General features: G+C 47.9%; 1 protein-coding gene across 4 annotated transcripts in view; it reads left to right on the forward strand.

Moving 5' to 3' along the window:
- The window catches only part of LOC116946531 (zinc finger transcription factor Trps1-like), a 43,765-nt gene extending 37,541 nt beyond the window's left edge, over positions 1 to 6,224 (forward strand). For all 4 annotated transcript variants that reach the window (XM_032961501.2, XM_076070131.1, XM_032961502.2 and 1 more), the window contains exon 7: positions 1,842 to 6,224. In XM_032961501.2, the coding sequence (XP_032817392.2) occupies positions 1,842 to 2,720 (879 nt within the window). In that variant the 3' untranslated portion in view covers positions 2,721 to 6,224. The remainder of the gene's footprint in view (positions 1 to 1,841) is intronic.
- Positions 6,225 to 15,706: the final 9,482 nt, after the last annotated feature.

Below are 15,706 nucleotides of genomic sequence, written 5' to 3' on the forward strand. Positions count from 1 at the left end.
GGAAGTAGTAGCCAAACATTTTGGATGATGTATGTTTGTTGAACTTATTTTTGACAAAACACAAGGATTTGGTAGTTTGATCGGTGTTGAGAATTCTTCTTCTTCTCTGTGTGGTTCTGGACAACAAGCTGTGCATTTCTAATTCGGAAACTATTTTCATGATAAATTTCCTCCTTTGCCAAATACAGAACTGTGTTCAGAGGCACATACAGGGGGTAGGGTCCAGTGACAAGAGTTCACATAATTGATTTATCCCAGCCCCATGAGTTTCAGCTGCAAGTTTCTAAAACGTGGTTCCCCCTTCAAAATCGTCTCCTTACCCAATGTTACGTCATTACCAAGGATCTCATGGCTTTCGCAAGCAGCCCAGGGAAGCCTCCAGCTCACTGCAAAAAAAAATCATCGTACGGGGAAAATAATCCTCCGTATATATACACGATTCATGCACAGTCTCCTCGGCGGATAAGCCAATGCACAAATAAGAGGAATTCACTCTCCAACACACCGGCGTGCTGAACGAGTGACTGATTAGCACGTTTTGTTTACGTGACAAACCTTACGAATTGGCTGTGTCAGGTGGTGGCGAGTTTAACGACACATTTACATTTATGCAATCTAATCCCCAAAAAAAAAACCTCTGTTATGAAGAGGAGTTTTCTCTCTTTGGAAACCCTTGTGGTGTTTTTTTTACAGCGGTGGAGAGACACATGCCGATGGCGTACAATAACCTTGCCACTGGTGTGCACTCAGTCTGCGGCCTGTCCTCAAAATATTTCCTTAACATAACCCCGTTAATTTCCACAAGCACAACATTTGCCCATTCGCAGTTTGTAATGTTATTTATATCGCCGGTGTCCGGTTTACGACGGTCCAATCCACATTTACGACATTGACATAACACCATCGTGGATATATTGACGACGCGGAGGATTTATTTGCGACACATTTGAACAGAGCCGGTCTGGTTTTCCAAAGTGACTCGGCGTGGAGCTTTTGTTATTATCAAGTGGTTCTTTGTGTGGATTTTTTTTTACCGATTAAACTCTTGCTAAATATGACTGGTATAAAAAGTAAAAAAAAAACGGGTGATGTTTCTGCTGTTTTTAATGGGAAAATAGGGGTCTCGATTTACAACGACACACGTTTCCAGGATTGCAGTGTGTCGTAAAAGCGATGCACCGCCTGTATAGTAAGCAATGGCGTAAAAACACTTCTTAAAATCCCAAATAAAGCCTGCAAGCCCAATGCTGCAGTAGTTTCTGCATTGTGCAGCACTGGCCTGGCGCTGCCTGACATAGCATGGAGACACGGCTGACAGGACTAAGCAGTGCTGCTTTGCGCATTGTTCACTTTTGACCTTTCTCTTTCAAAAATCCATTCTAGCCATTAACATTATTTCAAGGACACGCTGAACAGGGTGCTTTAAAAAAAAGGAAACACTTATGTGGGACTTTCGTTTTTAACGGAAAAATAACCGATTATACACTGTAATAACATGATAACAGAATTATGTTAATAGCTTCAAAAAGTCAAAGAGTCTCTTGTTCGCCATCACTGTCAACACGTGACCTGGAATCTTCTCCAGGTGGTCTCCAGAGTCCGGAGGCAGCAGCACATTTATTGTGGTGTTGTTGCAAATTCTCCCAAGTGTTAACATTTTTTTGAAGCCCCCTGTATTTGCGTTTCACATTTCTGTATTTGCTAGATGAAATCGCAATCATTAGTGCACCTCATTGTGTGTTAATCAAGTTTACGTGATGCCGCGAATGTCCGCATTTATAGTTGAGGCTTAACATTTTTCCAACTTGTGTGCTAACTTTGGAACATTTCCGCTTTTCAAGAGCACAAAGCCAGACCCGTTCCACGGAGGTTCGAGCGACGGCGACGGCGTTCCGAACTGGCGGGAGGCACGGACGGACTCCGCCGCCCCTGCGGAGAGGCAGCACCCTCTGGGGCGCGTGTGCTACGTGAGCCCGCTGGAGGAGCGCGAGTCTCTGTCTCGGGGCAGTCCCATCGAGAAGTACCTTCACCGGCCACACTGCACCCCGCCGGGGAGCCCCATAGAGAAGTACCAGTACGCCTCCACGGCCGCCGGCGCTGTCCCCACCGCCGCCCTGCAGGCAGCCCTGTCCGGCACCATCTACCCGCTCAACGGGGAGTGGCTGCGACTCTGGAGCAAGTACAGGATGATGATGGCGGCCAACCCGGAGAGCTACGTTGGCGGATTTCCGGCCGGCCAGGCACCCATGCACCTCTCGGACTGGGAGGCGTACGCCTCCTATTACCGACTGGGCGCTCACCTGAGCGGCGCGGGGGCGAGCGACGGGCCCCTCGATCTCGTGGTGAAGAAAAGGAAGACGTCGACGCCCGACAGGGGCGTCTCGGCGAGATCCTTTGCCGCGGCCAGGCGGGAGAGCCGGCCCGCCGGCTCGGCGGCTCCGGCACCGCCGCCGCCGCCGCCTGCCGCATCGCGGCCGAGGACGGTGGAGAGGGGCACGCAGGACGGCTGCTCGACAAAGTGCGCTCGCTGCGGGATCATCTTCCAGGACGAAGTGTTGCACACCCTGCACATGAGCTGCCACGGGGACGAGGGCCCCTTCCAGTGCAGCATTTGCCAGCACAAGTGTCTCGATAAATACGACTTCACCGTGCACATCCAGCGTGGCCTGCACAAGACCTCGCCTGCGGTGCCTTTGCCGCAGAGGCCTGGCAGCCAGTGAAAAGGACACGGCTTCTCGTTCGGGTTTACTTGACAAATCCTGCTTTAAATTTTGATTTAAAGCTTTCGTGACTGCAGTAATTCATATTCTTAGTTCTTTCGGTAAAGTCACGAAAGAACTAAGAATATGAAATCCTGCCTTTAAATCCTGCTTTTTAAGGTTATGCCCATTTCAGACGGCGCGAGGTAATTGGTAGAGCAACCGTCAAATAAATCGACACTAAATTGGCCACTTTTGTACGGGCATCTTTTGAAATTCCCCTAAATTGTATATTTTTTTTTGCAAACATCCAAGTATTTTGTTGGATAATTGCAGATTCAACTTGCACTCCGCTTCTGCATTTGTAAGAGTTGGCTCTCATCGCAATGGCAGCTATTCAAGATTTGTCAAGTATTAATTTTAACGAAAATTAGAATTGATACATTGTACCGTTAAACAAAACATTACTTTAAGAATTCAGCATCGCTAGATACCGCTGCGCCCGATTGGGCGATAAGGCTTCAGTTACCAATGTATTGCATTAAAACAATGATTTGCTAAATATCAACATTTTTTCGGATGCGGCTGTAGGCAGTAGCAGCTGCCACGAATGCCATTCTGCGAGTGAATGGAGAGTTACCAGTGCCTTTGTAAAGCATATTGGGTCAATACTGCTCTCGATGGGAGTTTACAAAATAGGACAGCGAAAGCCGTCTTTGAGAATTGTCTTTGTATCACCACAGCACGGCTGATCGGGGCCGAACTCGGCGATCGGCAGGGGCCGCTCGTGTTGTCGTGCGTAACACTGTTTGGCCACGAGAGAAGAAGAGCGCTCGCGCGCGCCGTCACAGTTATTTTTGTACGTGCGTATCGTGGGACGCTGCCCCCGACTGCAGTTGCCAATGGTTCGCACGAGCTCGTACTGGGGTGCCCGCCTGCCCGCCCGCCCGCCCGCCCGCCCGCCCACCTCTCCGCTTTGCACACCGTGGGCCTCTGTGCTTGTACGTGCGCAGCCCGTCGCTCTTGTGGCGGCGGTGTGAGCTAAGGCCCCGTTGACTATTTGTACTCTTTAGAAGTAAGCATGCTAATGAACCGGATTTTTTTCGTGCTATAGTTCACGTGATGCACAGTGGTCGCTTGTTCGCACGAATACTTGCGCAAGGGCCTGTTACAACCGCGACAGGTAAGGGATGATGTTACGTGCTGTCCATGCCGTTTTTGGGGTGGAAGTAATTGCGAGAATCGTGAGTGCTGAGCACGTTGTTGAGTGCTTGTCAGCATCCTCCCTGAACTCTCTCTCTCGCTGGTGACGGTGCCCGAGTCTCCCGCGTGCTGTAGTCAAATGCGTGCTAGCAGTCGCGTGTAATTTAGCCGACGGGCAATGCTGTGGTTTTTTTTGCGTTACGCACATTTGCCGAAAGGCACCAGAACCTTTTTGCCGCCCTGTGTGCTTGTTTTGTTGTTGTTGTACAGGGAATACAAATGCAATGCAAAAAAAAATCGATCATCGTTATTTGGCAAGAGTGTAATGCAAACGCAAACGGCTGCATTTAACGTCCGGTGACAACACGTTAAGAAGTCGATCGTTATACGTTACACTTGCTTACAAGTACCCAAAGCCACGCAAAGTATTGCTCTTCTGTTATCATTTAAGATGGAGAGCGATCGGTTTGAATTTGGTGAAATAGCATCTTCTGCAGCGATCACTCAAGCTTAACTTGCCAATCAATATCTTTTTCATCCCCTCCTTGTGGTTGAAGCATATCTGTTTTTTTTTAGTTATTTTGTAGGAATTTACTCAAGCAGACAATTATACGAAGTTTACAGTGTGCAAGGAAAACATTTAGTATATGCAAATGAACGTATTCACATGAAAATGCAACAGGATTGCACTGTACAATGTATTAAAATATATACATATTTAGTTTTTATATATATCTTTAAAACAATCCACATTTTTCCACAGATTTTGTACTGCTGTTCAAAAGCATGTCTTTGGAACTAAATTATTTTGTAATGCTATTGCCAAAATACAGGCCCCTTTGATATTTCTGCCGTTTGACATACCAATATTTATTTAAGCAAATCTTAAGTTTAGCTGGTCTATAGTGCACATGACTGTTTTACTATATATATCGATATGCATGTGTAAAAAACAAAATGCACATTCAACATATATATTGAAGCCTGTATTTTGAGCACAAAATACTCTCAACATTCCAAACATTCACTTTTCAAAATCTGCAAGTTCTCGTGGAATGCATGTCACCATTGCAAAATAATACACGCACATCAGTTGTATTTTAATAAATAAGACTCCGTGTATATCTTCATCCTGAGCCCAGAATAACATATGTATAACATTTTATTACATTCATATTGTATTGCCTCTCAGTCTTAACGTTTAAAAAAATATATATACCTGATATGTATGCATGTGCCATGTTTACACAATTGGCGATACATACTGGATTGTAGTTTGAATTGAGACCCACTGGGGGGTCTGCCGTATAGATTCTAACACGGACCACGTGCGGCAATAGGGAGGGAATTGTTGTTACATTGGTTAAAAGCACACACACACACATTGCAGTTGCGATTACTTTATATTGATGTGCGTAGAGTACATACTTTTCAAAATACTAGCTACGTAAAGTATACTGTATTTTACTTCTTTTGTTATTTTTTTTTGCACAGAGGAAGTGTTTGTTTTAATGCAAGCTGGCTTGGTCTCTTCCCCCCCCCCCCCCCCCGAAAGGTACTCTCCGTTATTGCAGCTGCTTGGTGCATTTTCAGCATTTCTTTCTAACTTTTTAGTGTAATACGTGTCAAATGTTGAAAACATTTTAATGCTTTTGTTTATTCTTAACAGTGCCTGTCGAGTACTGTAGGATTTACAATATGTTAATTAAAAACGTTTTTTATTAAACTAAAAATGTCACTTGTGTGATCTGTTTGCACTGTCATGCTTGAACTCAAAACACGGTTTTTCGCAAACCGACAAAAAGTAAGCGCAAAACTCGTCCCATCCGGGAGGCATTGCTGCCCAGGCAATAAACTAAAGAGCACACATGAGAGTGATGGGTAAGGAAGGGAGAGCAATTTAAGGAATTGGCCAAGCATCGCAATGCAGATCCCTCCTGAGAAGTCCTTGAGAATCGGCGCGGTGTTCGCGGAACAACAAATTACACTTGATGCTAAAGAATGATCCTTGTGCGTAACAAAGACAAATATCACCCCTGTGGCCGTGACTGACTGTTGGGGCAAGTGCTGTTAGCGAGCGCCAATGAAGGCCGGAAGGCCACACCAGGGGGGTGGGGTTGCCAGCATTACACCCGGTCGCTTTTGTCTCTTGAATGGCGATGATTACACACCGCACCAGGTACTGATTTGTTTCGTGAATGGCGATGATTACACACCGCACCAGGTACTGATTTGTCTCGTGAATGGCGATGATTACACACCGCACCAGGTACTGATTTGTCTCGTGAATGGCGATGATTACACACCGCGCCAGGTACTCATTTGTCTCGTGAATGGCGATGATTACACACCACGCCAGGTACTCATTTGTCTCGTGAATGGCGATGATTACACACCGCGCCAGGTACTGATTTGTCTCGTGAATGGCGATGATTACACACCGCACCAGGTACTGATTTGTCTCGTGAATGGCGATGATTACACACCGCACCAGGTACTCATTTGTCTCGTGAATGGCGATGATTACACACCGCACCAGGTACTGATTTGTCTCGTGAATAGCGATGATTACACACCGCACCAGGTACTGATTTGTCTCGTGAATAGCGATGATTACACACCGCACCAAGTACTCATTTGTCTCGTGAATGGCGATGATTACACACCGCACCAGGTACTAATTTGTCTCGTGAATGGCGATGATTACACACCGCACCAGGTACTGATTTGTCTCGTGAATGGCGATGATTACACACCGCACTAGGTACTCATTTGTCTCGTGAATAGCGATGATTACACACCGCGCCAGGTACTGATTCGTCTCGTGAATGGCGATGATTACACACCGCACCAGGTACTGATTTGTCTCGTGAATAGCGATGATTACACACCGCACCAGGTACTGATTTGTCTCGTGAATGGCGATGATTACACACCGCACCAAGTACAGATTTGTCTCGTGAATGGCGATGATTACACACCGCACTAGGTACTGATTTGTCTCGTGAATGGCGATGATTACACACCGCGCCAGGTACTGATTTGTCTCGTGAATGGCGATGATTACACACCGCGCCAGGTACTCATTTGTCTCGTGAATGGCGATGATTACACACCGCACCAGGTACTCATTTGTCTCGTGAATGGCGATGATTACACACCGCGCCAGGTACTCATTTGTCTCGTGAATGGCGATGATTACACACCGCACCAAGTACTGATTTGTCTCGTGAATGGCGATGATTACACACCGCACTAGGTACTGATTTGTCTCGTGAATGGCGATGATTACACACCGCGCCAGGTACTGATTTGTCTCGTGAATGGCGATGATTACACACCGCGCCAGGTACTCATTTGTCTCGTGAATGGCGATGATTACACACCGCACTAGGTACTGATTTGTTTCGTGAATAGCGATGATTACACACCGCACCAAGTACTCATTTGTCTCGTGAATAGCGATGATTACACACCGCACCAGGTACTGATTTGTCTCGTGAATGGCGATGATTACACACCGCACCAGGTACTCATTTGTCTCGTGAATGGCGATGATTACACACCGCACTAGGTACTGATTTGTCTCGTGAATGGCGATGATTACACACCGCACCAAGTACTCATTTGTCTCGTGAATGGCGATGATTACACACCGCACTAGGTACTGATTTGTCTCGTGAATAGCGATGATTACACACCGCACCAGGTACTCGTTTGTCTCGTGAATGGCGATGATTACACACCGCACCAGGTACTCATTTGTCTCGTGAATAGCGATGATTACACACCGCACCAGGTACTGATTTGTTTCGTGAATGGCGATGATTACACACCGCACCAAGTACAAATTTGTCTCGTGAATGGCGATGATTACACACCGCACCAGGTACTCATTTGAGGCTGAGTCAACTTCGGGAAGGCCCTGAATCTATTCAGATAGTCGTCATCGGTGTTGTCCGTGAGCGGCAATCGAACTCGGTGCGCCTGGTTCTTGGCGCAGCACGTTAACCACTGCGCTACCGCTACCCACATGCACACGCATAAACACGTATTACTCTTTAACCAGGAGAGCCTCACTGAGTCTCAGGCCTTTTTTTCAGGAGGGTCCTGCCACGTGTTTTGCCGGAGTGGACGACGATGTTCACGATGCATCATCCCCAGATGCGCTGTTGCGGCCGTCTGGAATGCTCTTCCGATATTAATAAGCCCGCTGGTGGCTATGAACTTTAAAATCTGGATTGAAAACTCATTTCTTACTTTTGGTGTTTAGTTTGTTGTCCTTATCCCGCACCTCTGATCAGCACGGTTGGTTATGTACGGTGCGAAAGAATTTGAGCATATAGTAATAGGTTTTACCCTTTTAACTGGCTATTACTATATCTTGTTTCTGGCAAAGGAGGTCTCATAATGTTCATTCGAGCATACTTCGACGCACGTGGTTTACATCCGCAGTAGTCACCGCATGAGATAGTCCTCCGGCTAGGCGACGCCGACCCCAGCACTGTTTGCATGATCGTTGGATCGCGATCGTGCCGTGGCTGAGAAGAGTCCACTCAGCAGGGGCGGGACGGCGTGCAACGGGATTGCAACCGATTTCCTGGCGCGATAAACGACGCAGTCGTGCGTGGCACAAATCTGTCTCCCCATCGATAGGATTGCATCTCGTGTTGTTGCTCGGGAGAGTGGGACATTGGCGATCGATGTTCGGTCACAGCGTTGATGGCATTTCGTCGTTGATTTCGCACCTAACAGAGTGGGCCGCATCCGCTCCACGAAGCATGGCAGTAGATGCGGATAGTGGATGCACAAATGGAAAAATGAAAAAACTCTCCAGTAGTGCGCGACTGTGGTCATCCGGAACAGACCGTCCAACGTATAGCGACGCAAATGCCCGGTCCACAAATAAGGAGACATCGCAGCGACGGTACACTCCGTCACTCGTGACGCGGTTATCTGGGCTTGACAAACTTAATGTGAAATTGTAGTCGTTGCTCTGCATCTGCATCAGCCGTACGAAAGAAGGATTGCATCTCACCGATTTGCATGGGGATTGCATTGTGCGTGCGGGCCTTCCAAGACAATAGAGTGGGCGTGTTCTGAATTGCAGCACGTGGTGTGGCAACAGCTGAATCACGCCTCGAGACAATGGGACGGCGCGCGCGGCATCACCACGTGAAGTGGCGATTCTTCCTCCCGTAATCCCATTAATCCACTACATCTCATTTCCTGATGCTATCGCCATTAACGCGAACACCTCCGTCGGGAGGTCACAACCACAGCGCCAGTGTCCAGCGCCTCGATTATATCATCATAAAGACGAAGAAGAGCTTTCTGTACAGCCAGTCACAGACTGTCGGGGCAAGTGCTGTTAGCGAGTAGTAACTATGAAGGCCGGCACGGCACACGACGGGATGGGTGGACGGCACCACGCCCGGCCCGCCTTTGTCTCCCCAGTGGCGATGTTTACACGGCACCAGGTACTCATTTGAAGCTGAGTCGACCTAGGGGAGGCCCGGGACCGGTTTAGATAATCGTCACTGGTGTTGGTGGTCGTAACCGGGACTTGAACTCAGGTTTCCGGTTTCGTATAGCAGCGCGCTAACCGCTACGCCACAGCCCCCCCCCCCCCCCCCCACAAAAAAAAGATAAAGAGCCCCCGTGTAGCCTTAAAAAAACTTTTTGGTGAAAGTGCTGTTAGCGAGTACCTATAAAGGCCGGGCACGGCACACGAGGGGGTGGGTGGCCACCATCACGCCCGACCGCCTTTGTCTCCCCAGTGGCGATGTTTACTACACACCGCACCAGGTACTCATTTGAGGCTGAGTCGACCTTCTCTCTATATATGTCCACGTGCACCCACGTGACGCGCTCACCATCACTGCCCCATTCGCCAGCCGGCGGCGACAGCAGCAGCAGCAGCGCCTTCAGGTATCCCTCGCCCCTGAACTCTTCCATCTCAACTTCTAGGGGTTGGTGGCAACCTCACCACCCGCAAGCGATCGACCTGGAATCGCTTTTGGGATAGGCAAGAGTGGCACGGGCAACTCCTCGATCGGAGGGGGTTCGCCACAGGCTTGCTTTCTACTCCCTGAATCCGTCCACTTGCTCGGGCTGAATGATGTGGGGGAAATATCTAATTGCGATTTGTCTGACAGATATTGCGATTGCGATTTGATTTGCGATTACATTTTTTCAAGTCAAGCTTCAGTTCAATATTCACTGTGTAATAGATTTAAAACATGTGATGGGGCATTACCACATGATACCATCAAAATATGAACTGATCTATATATTCTAATGCAAGGATGAGAATTTAAAAGATATGAATTGCTTCCAACATTTGTTTATTAAAATGTTTTAATTGATATAAAACAATCAAACCATTGAACAATTGTTAAGTTAAATAAATAAAGTTATAATAATAAGAAAATAAAACACTTCCAATAAGTAAGTATAATAGGACTTTTCAAATCGCAAAAAAATCGTAGCCTTTGCGATTTGCTAATCGAATTGTTTCAAATAGCGATTTCAATTTGAAATTGAATACTACTACTTGCTCACCCGCCAACCTTCACGTGAACATTGACGTTGGTGAGAATACTCCCCGCCAGAGAGACAAACTACGGTGATGTGTCCAACTTCAGGACAGGACAGCTTTCTCATTCTTCTGAAGAAGGGGGCCCTTCTCAACAACGTTAGTCTCGTATTCTTGGTTCTTTCGGTAAAGTCACGTTGAAGGGAAACAATACAATAATGACTGCTTGTGTTGCAGTCGAAACGTCGTGAGAATTTTATTGTTTTTATATATATTATTATTTTATTGTTTCCCTTCAACGTGACTTTACCGAAAGAACCAATAATATGAATCACTGCAGTCACGAAAGCTTTAAATCAAAACGTTAGTCTCGTATGCGTTTGAAACCCTGGCGGGGAATATACATTTTATTATTTCTGCATGTCGCATAATGATCCTCATCGTCAGCAATGCTCAATCCGCTGCTGGATGAAGGCCCCGCCTGTCCCCAAACCGTCGCCACCTCTCACGATCCTGCGATGCAGCAATCCATCCGACAACTGCCGCGAAATGTGAGCCGGACTTCACTGCTTCCATCTCTCGTGGCTGGACGTGACCCTCGGACGCACTTCTGGAATGAGACGGATTTTTGTTTTAGTTTGTTACAACCCGCCATGCGCTGTCAGAGAGCAATGGAGCCTGCAGGGCCACCGCTGGACAGCAGCAACCAAGGAAAGGGAGGTGGTGGAAGGACTCGGGGAAGAGTCCACGTGGCAAGTGGCCACATCGGAGCGACTTCTTGCAGGGGGGCCAGGTGACGCAGCGGCCACACTCACGCCGTGCAGGCGTGGCTCCAAAATGTTTTGTGAACCACAATTATTTGACCCCTCGCATTCATTTTTCCTTTGCTTATTCATTTCTCTTTTCACCCCCATTTGGTGTGCAAAACAAATATGAAGTTTTAGGGGATTAAAACATCTGGACCACCCTGTACATTAGCAGAGAGCAGTGCGCAAGGCATTCAGACAATGATTATGAAGCAATTGTAAGTGTGGGCATGCAAAGTTAAATGTAATTTTTTTATCCTATTTGTGAATGTTATTACGATATTACTCGGTACATCATATTACATTTGCAAATAAAATTCCACGTTCATTTTATGACGGTATAAGACTCTCAGCAAGTGGTAATTGTAGGATTGAAGAGGCAGCCTTTTATACAATATGCCCGCTGAGTTTTTATTACAGGCAATATTACTGTGCGATTGGACCCACTGTATAAATAACCAAAGCGCCTAATAACCCATATTTTTGCATGACCCCTTAATCCTAGATGAAAACGCCATCTGCATCCCTTGGGAAACGTTCTTATAACCGCTTTCATCAAAATATATACCAGCAGCTACTAAACTAAACTATACTATCTTTTTTTTATTTTAGCAGGTAAAGCCCACTGAGCTATATGTAGCTTTTTTATCGGAAACGACCTTACCGCAAATGACAGCTCAACGAAGTGGCTTATCCCGTGGACACTTACAGCAGTGCGATATTCTAAACGCACGTTTCTACATGTGGATGGAAGAACCGGAGGACCCGGAGAAAAATCCACGCGACCACGGGGAGGGAGACACGTACACTCCAAATATACAGCACGCGTCAGGGTCGGGATCTTACCCACGACCTTCTGAATACCACGAGAGATAGTTAACATCTCCCATCCACATTGCAGCATCTTGGCTTTGTTCAGAGTCAAAGTGTCTGCCACTGACCCTGAGGCAGTTGTGGAAATTACATATTCCTGTGATGGGAGCCGGTACATCCATAGACAATCACTGAAGATTTTTATTTTAACAAACGCACAGATAGAGAATCGTAATATTCATACTGGAGGAATACGATGAGCTATGAAGCTCTTTTTTCACAGATGACTAACAGGGACAGGTCAGAGAGTTACAACAACAAACAACACAAAAGCGTGACAGGAGTGCACAGGATAGGAAAGAAAAGCACGTCAATAATATCGGCCAGGTACGGTGTGCGCGTGTGTATGTCGATATATGCTCAGCCTCAAAAGAGTACCTGGTGCGCTGTGTAAACATCGCCACTGGGGAGACAAAGGCGGCCGGGCGTGGTGTTGGCCACCCACCCCCTCGTGTGCCGTTTCCAGCCTTCATAGGTGCTCGCTAACATCACTTGCCCCAACAGTCTAGTAAGGCTATACGGGGGATATTTGTATTTGTTGACTATATACTGGGTTGCAACGATATGCCAAATTTGAAAAGTTAGCCGCAAATAAACTCAGTAAATGCCTTGTAATTATACACGGCAATCATCGCCTCCCACCACCCCGTCCCTCTTAATGCAAACCAACGTGGCAGGACCCTCCTAACTGAGTCAACACGAGCCACGGGAACCACGAGAGACGCGATGGGGGCCGTATTAACTCCCTCCGTCTCTGTCCAGCACCACAAGCACCGCTGTTTCGGTCTACCTGTTTGTGTGTGTGTGCGTGTTGACCGTTCCCCTCCATTTGCATACATTCTATCCGACGAACATTTCAAACGTTTCGTCTTAAAGTTTATGGTTATGACATTGGTCCGTTGAAGAGGCCTTTGTCACCAAGCGTATGCTGAATGGAAGGGGAATTGCAAAACAAACACGAGCAGGAATTGTTGTTCGTGACTTATTCATCCCATGGGTATTGCGTTGGGGAAATATTAAAACATTCCCCATTGGAAGTGAGGACGCAATTCCGATGTCAAAAATTGCCTTGAAACGCTTCGGTCCGCGAGACCCTCTAAATCGTGGCCAATAAAAAAAAAAGTTCATGAATGGCACGTGCTATCGATTTCACCCCTTTTGTAGCAATCGGCGGTGGAATTCATCCTCCTGCCCACGGTTAATCGCGGCCGAGAGGAAGAGCGAGGAGTGGTAACGTCCAGGGGGGGAAAAAAACGAAGCGAGGGAACGCATTGAGTTTTCTTTGGGTCTTTCGGTAAAATCACGTCGATAGGTTCAAAGGAAATAACAAAAAAACTAAGACGTTTCGATCGCAATACAAGCGCTCCTGATGACGAACGACGTTTCGATCGCAACACAAGCGTTCGTCATCAGGAACGCTTGTGTTGCGACCGAAACGTCGTCGTTTTTTGTTATTTTCTTTGAACCTATCGACGTGACTTTACCGAAAGAGGCAAAGAATATGAATGCCTGCAGTCACGAGAGCTTTAAGTCAAGATTGAACGCATTCAGCTTCGCCCGCGAGACGAGTGATGGCTGATTGCGACTACGATGACCCAGTGAGGTTATTGTACCGCGATCACAGGCAATCACGGATGCCCATCCATTTATATCGTCTCCAGTGGAGTTCATAATGAGGGCTGGCGGGGGTTGACGGACGACGCTGACGGTGATGGAGCACTGCGCTCGCGCCCGTGACGAATGGCCGATGCCATCCGCGCCCAGAGGTGCCGCTCTGCACCACCACCCCCCCCCCCCCCCTTCGTGAAACAGGTAAAGGCGCAGCCTTGCAATGTCTCGCTCACGCCACTACTGGCGGAAAGGCCTCCGCTAGAGGGGGGGGGGAGCTCGAGAGCCCCCCCTCTAGCGGAGAGCCCCCCCCCCCTCTAGAGCGGCGTTCTTCACTCATTTACTGAGGGCCGGGGCGAGGAGTGGGGTCACTATCGCCGATGAGACATCATGAGCGTCAGTGGCCGCCACGCCATTTGGAACCATTGTCGGGTTTGACAGCAGCACGACGACGAGGACGATGATGATGATGGGTGGGGGGTGTCTTCACCGTCCGTGTATTGTCGGGGTTTGCCGCACGTCAGGGCCCGCACTAGAGGCCGCCAGGGGCCACCAGGGGCCACCAGTTGCAATGAAGAATCCTGGCTTAGGGGCCATCGATTGAGTAGGTGCGCAAAAATCTGTCAAAACTCAACCCTTCTCCACCTCCCTGTACGCACGCGGACTTTTTACCCCCCCGCCCACCTGAGTACGCCTGACGCACCCCCCCCCCCCGAATCCTATAGAACGGCCGATATTTAATCCACGCAGAAACGATCAAGGATTAATAATATTAACGTGTTGAAGCAAACAGATAGTCCACCGCCGGACTAACTGATTTCAATGTAGACAAATTATTATCGAGGCTTCACCCCCACCCCCTCCCCCCGTTTCCTGTCCGTACATTGTCAGTAGACCCCCCATACACAAGCGTACACATTTGGGTTACCCCCCTCCATGCGTACTCAATGGATGTCCCGTGAGAGGATATTTTGTCGACTTTACGCACTTGTTAGATGCCTTGGAAGAGGTGGGAGCACCCAACACTTTACCCCACCACACGCTACCTACCGATCAACTAACCGCTGAGTGGACAGATGCCGGGGCGGTAGGTTCAGAAACTTGCCCAGCTTTTTGACTGCCGCGCCGGCAGATCGAACGGGCGACCTCTGGATTGCGAGTCGAGCGTGGCCAACTGGTTACGCCACGGAAGCATCCCACACACTTCGTAAGATCAATAGACGCAGCTGCACTGAATACCACACTATTATTAAATCTCGACTTAAAGCTTGCGTGACTGCAGGAGTTCATATTCTTTGGGTCTTTCGGTAAAGTCACGTAGAACACATTTTATTTTTTTTACAAAAAAAACTACGACGTTTCGATCGCAACACAAGCAATCGTCATCAGGAGAAGAAAAAAAATGTTCTACGTGACTTTACCGAAAGACCCAAAGAATACCACCCTATTGTTGAACAACCCCAACTCAGTGTTTGTTCCGTGGCAATGCATTTATTGCCATCAATTGTCTAAAGTTGGTGGCCCGGCTCGGTGGCGCAGTGAAAGCTTGCAAGTTCGAATCCTCGTCAGAGGTTAACTCAGCCAATCATCATTACAGGATGAATAAAATGGGTATCACATTGTGGAGAAGTTCACAGTTGGTTGTCCTATGGAAATATCACCCCCCCCCCCCTTCCGCGCCCCCGGCATAGGAATGTGGCTTTTCCGTCACTGGCTCTGGGTTGTGAACAGGAGATGAGAGTTACAACTGAACGGGAAACCACGTGACGACTCCTTCAGATTTGAACTCATCCCAAGAGCAGGGCCGGATGAAGGTTCGTGTAGGCCCTAAGCACTTCTGTTTCGTTGGCCTTCAGTGATGACTCTGAAAGTTGCCGCTGCTGCTGCTGCTGCCCCGTGTCACGACCGCCGCTGTGGCTCGCTAACGCTGGTAACAAACAACAAACAACTGCCTCCAATCAACCATAGACCAACGACGC

Source organism: Petromyzon marinus, chromosome 27, assembly GCF_048934315.1.
Source record: "Petromyzon marinus isolate PM22_M1 ecotype Great Lakes invasive population chromosome 27, UKy_Petmar_22M1.pri1.0, whole genome shotgun sequence".
Classification (NCBI taxonomy): Eukaryota; Metazoa; Chordata; class Hyperoartia; order Petromyzontiformes; family Petromyzontidae; genus Petromyzon; species Petromyzon marinus.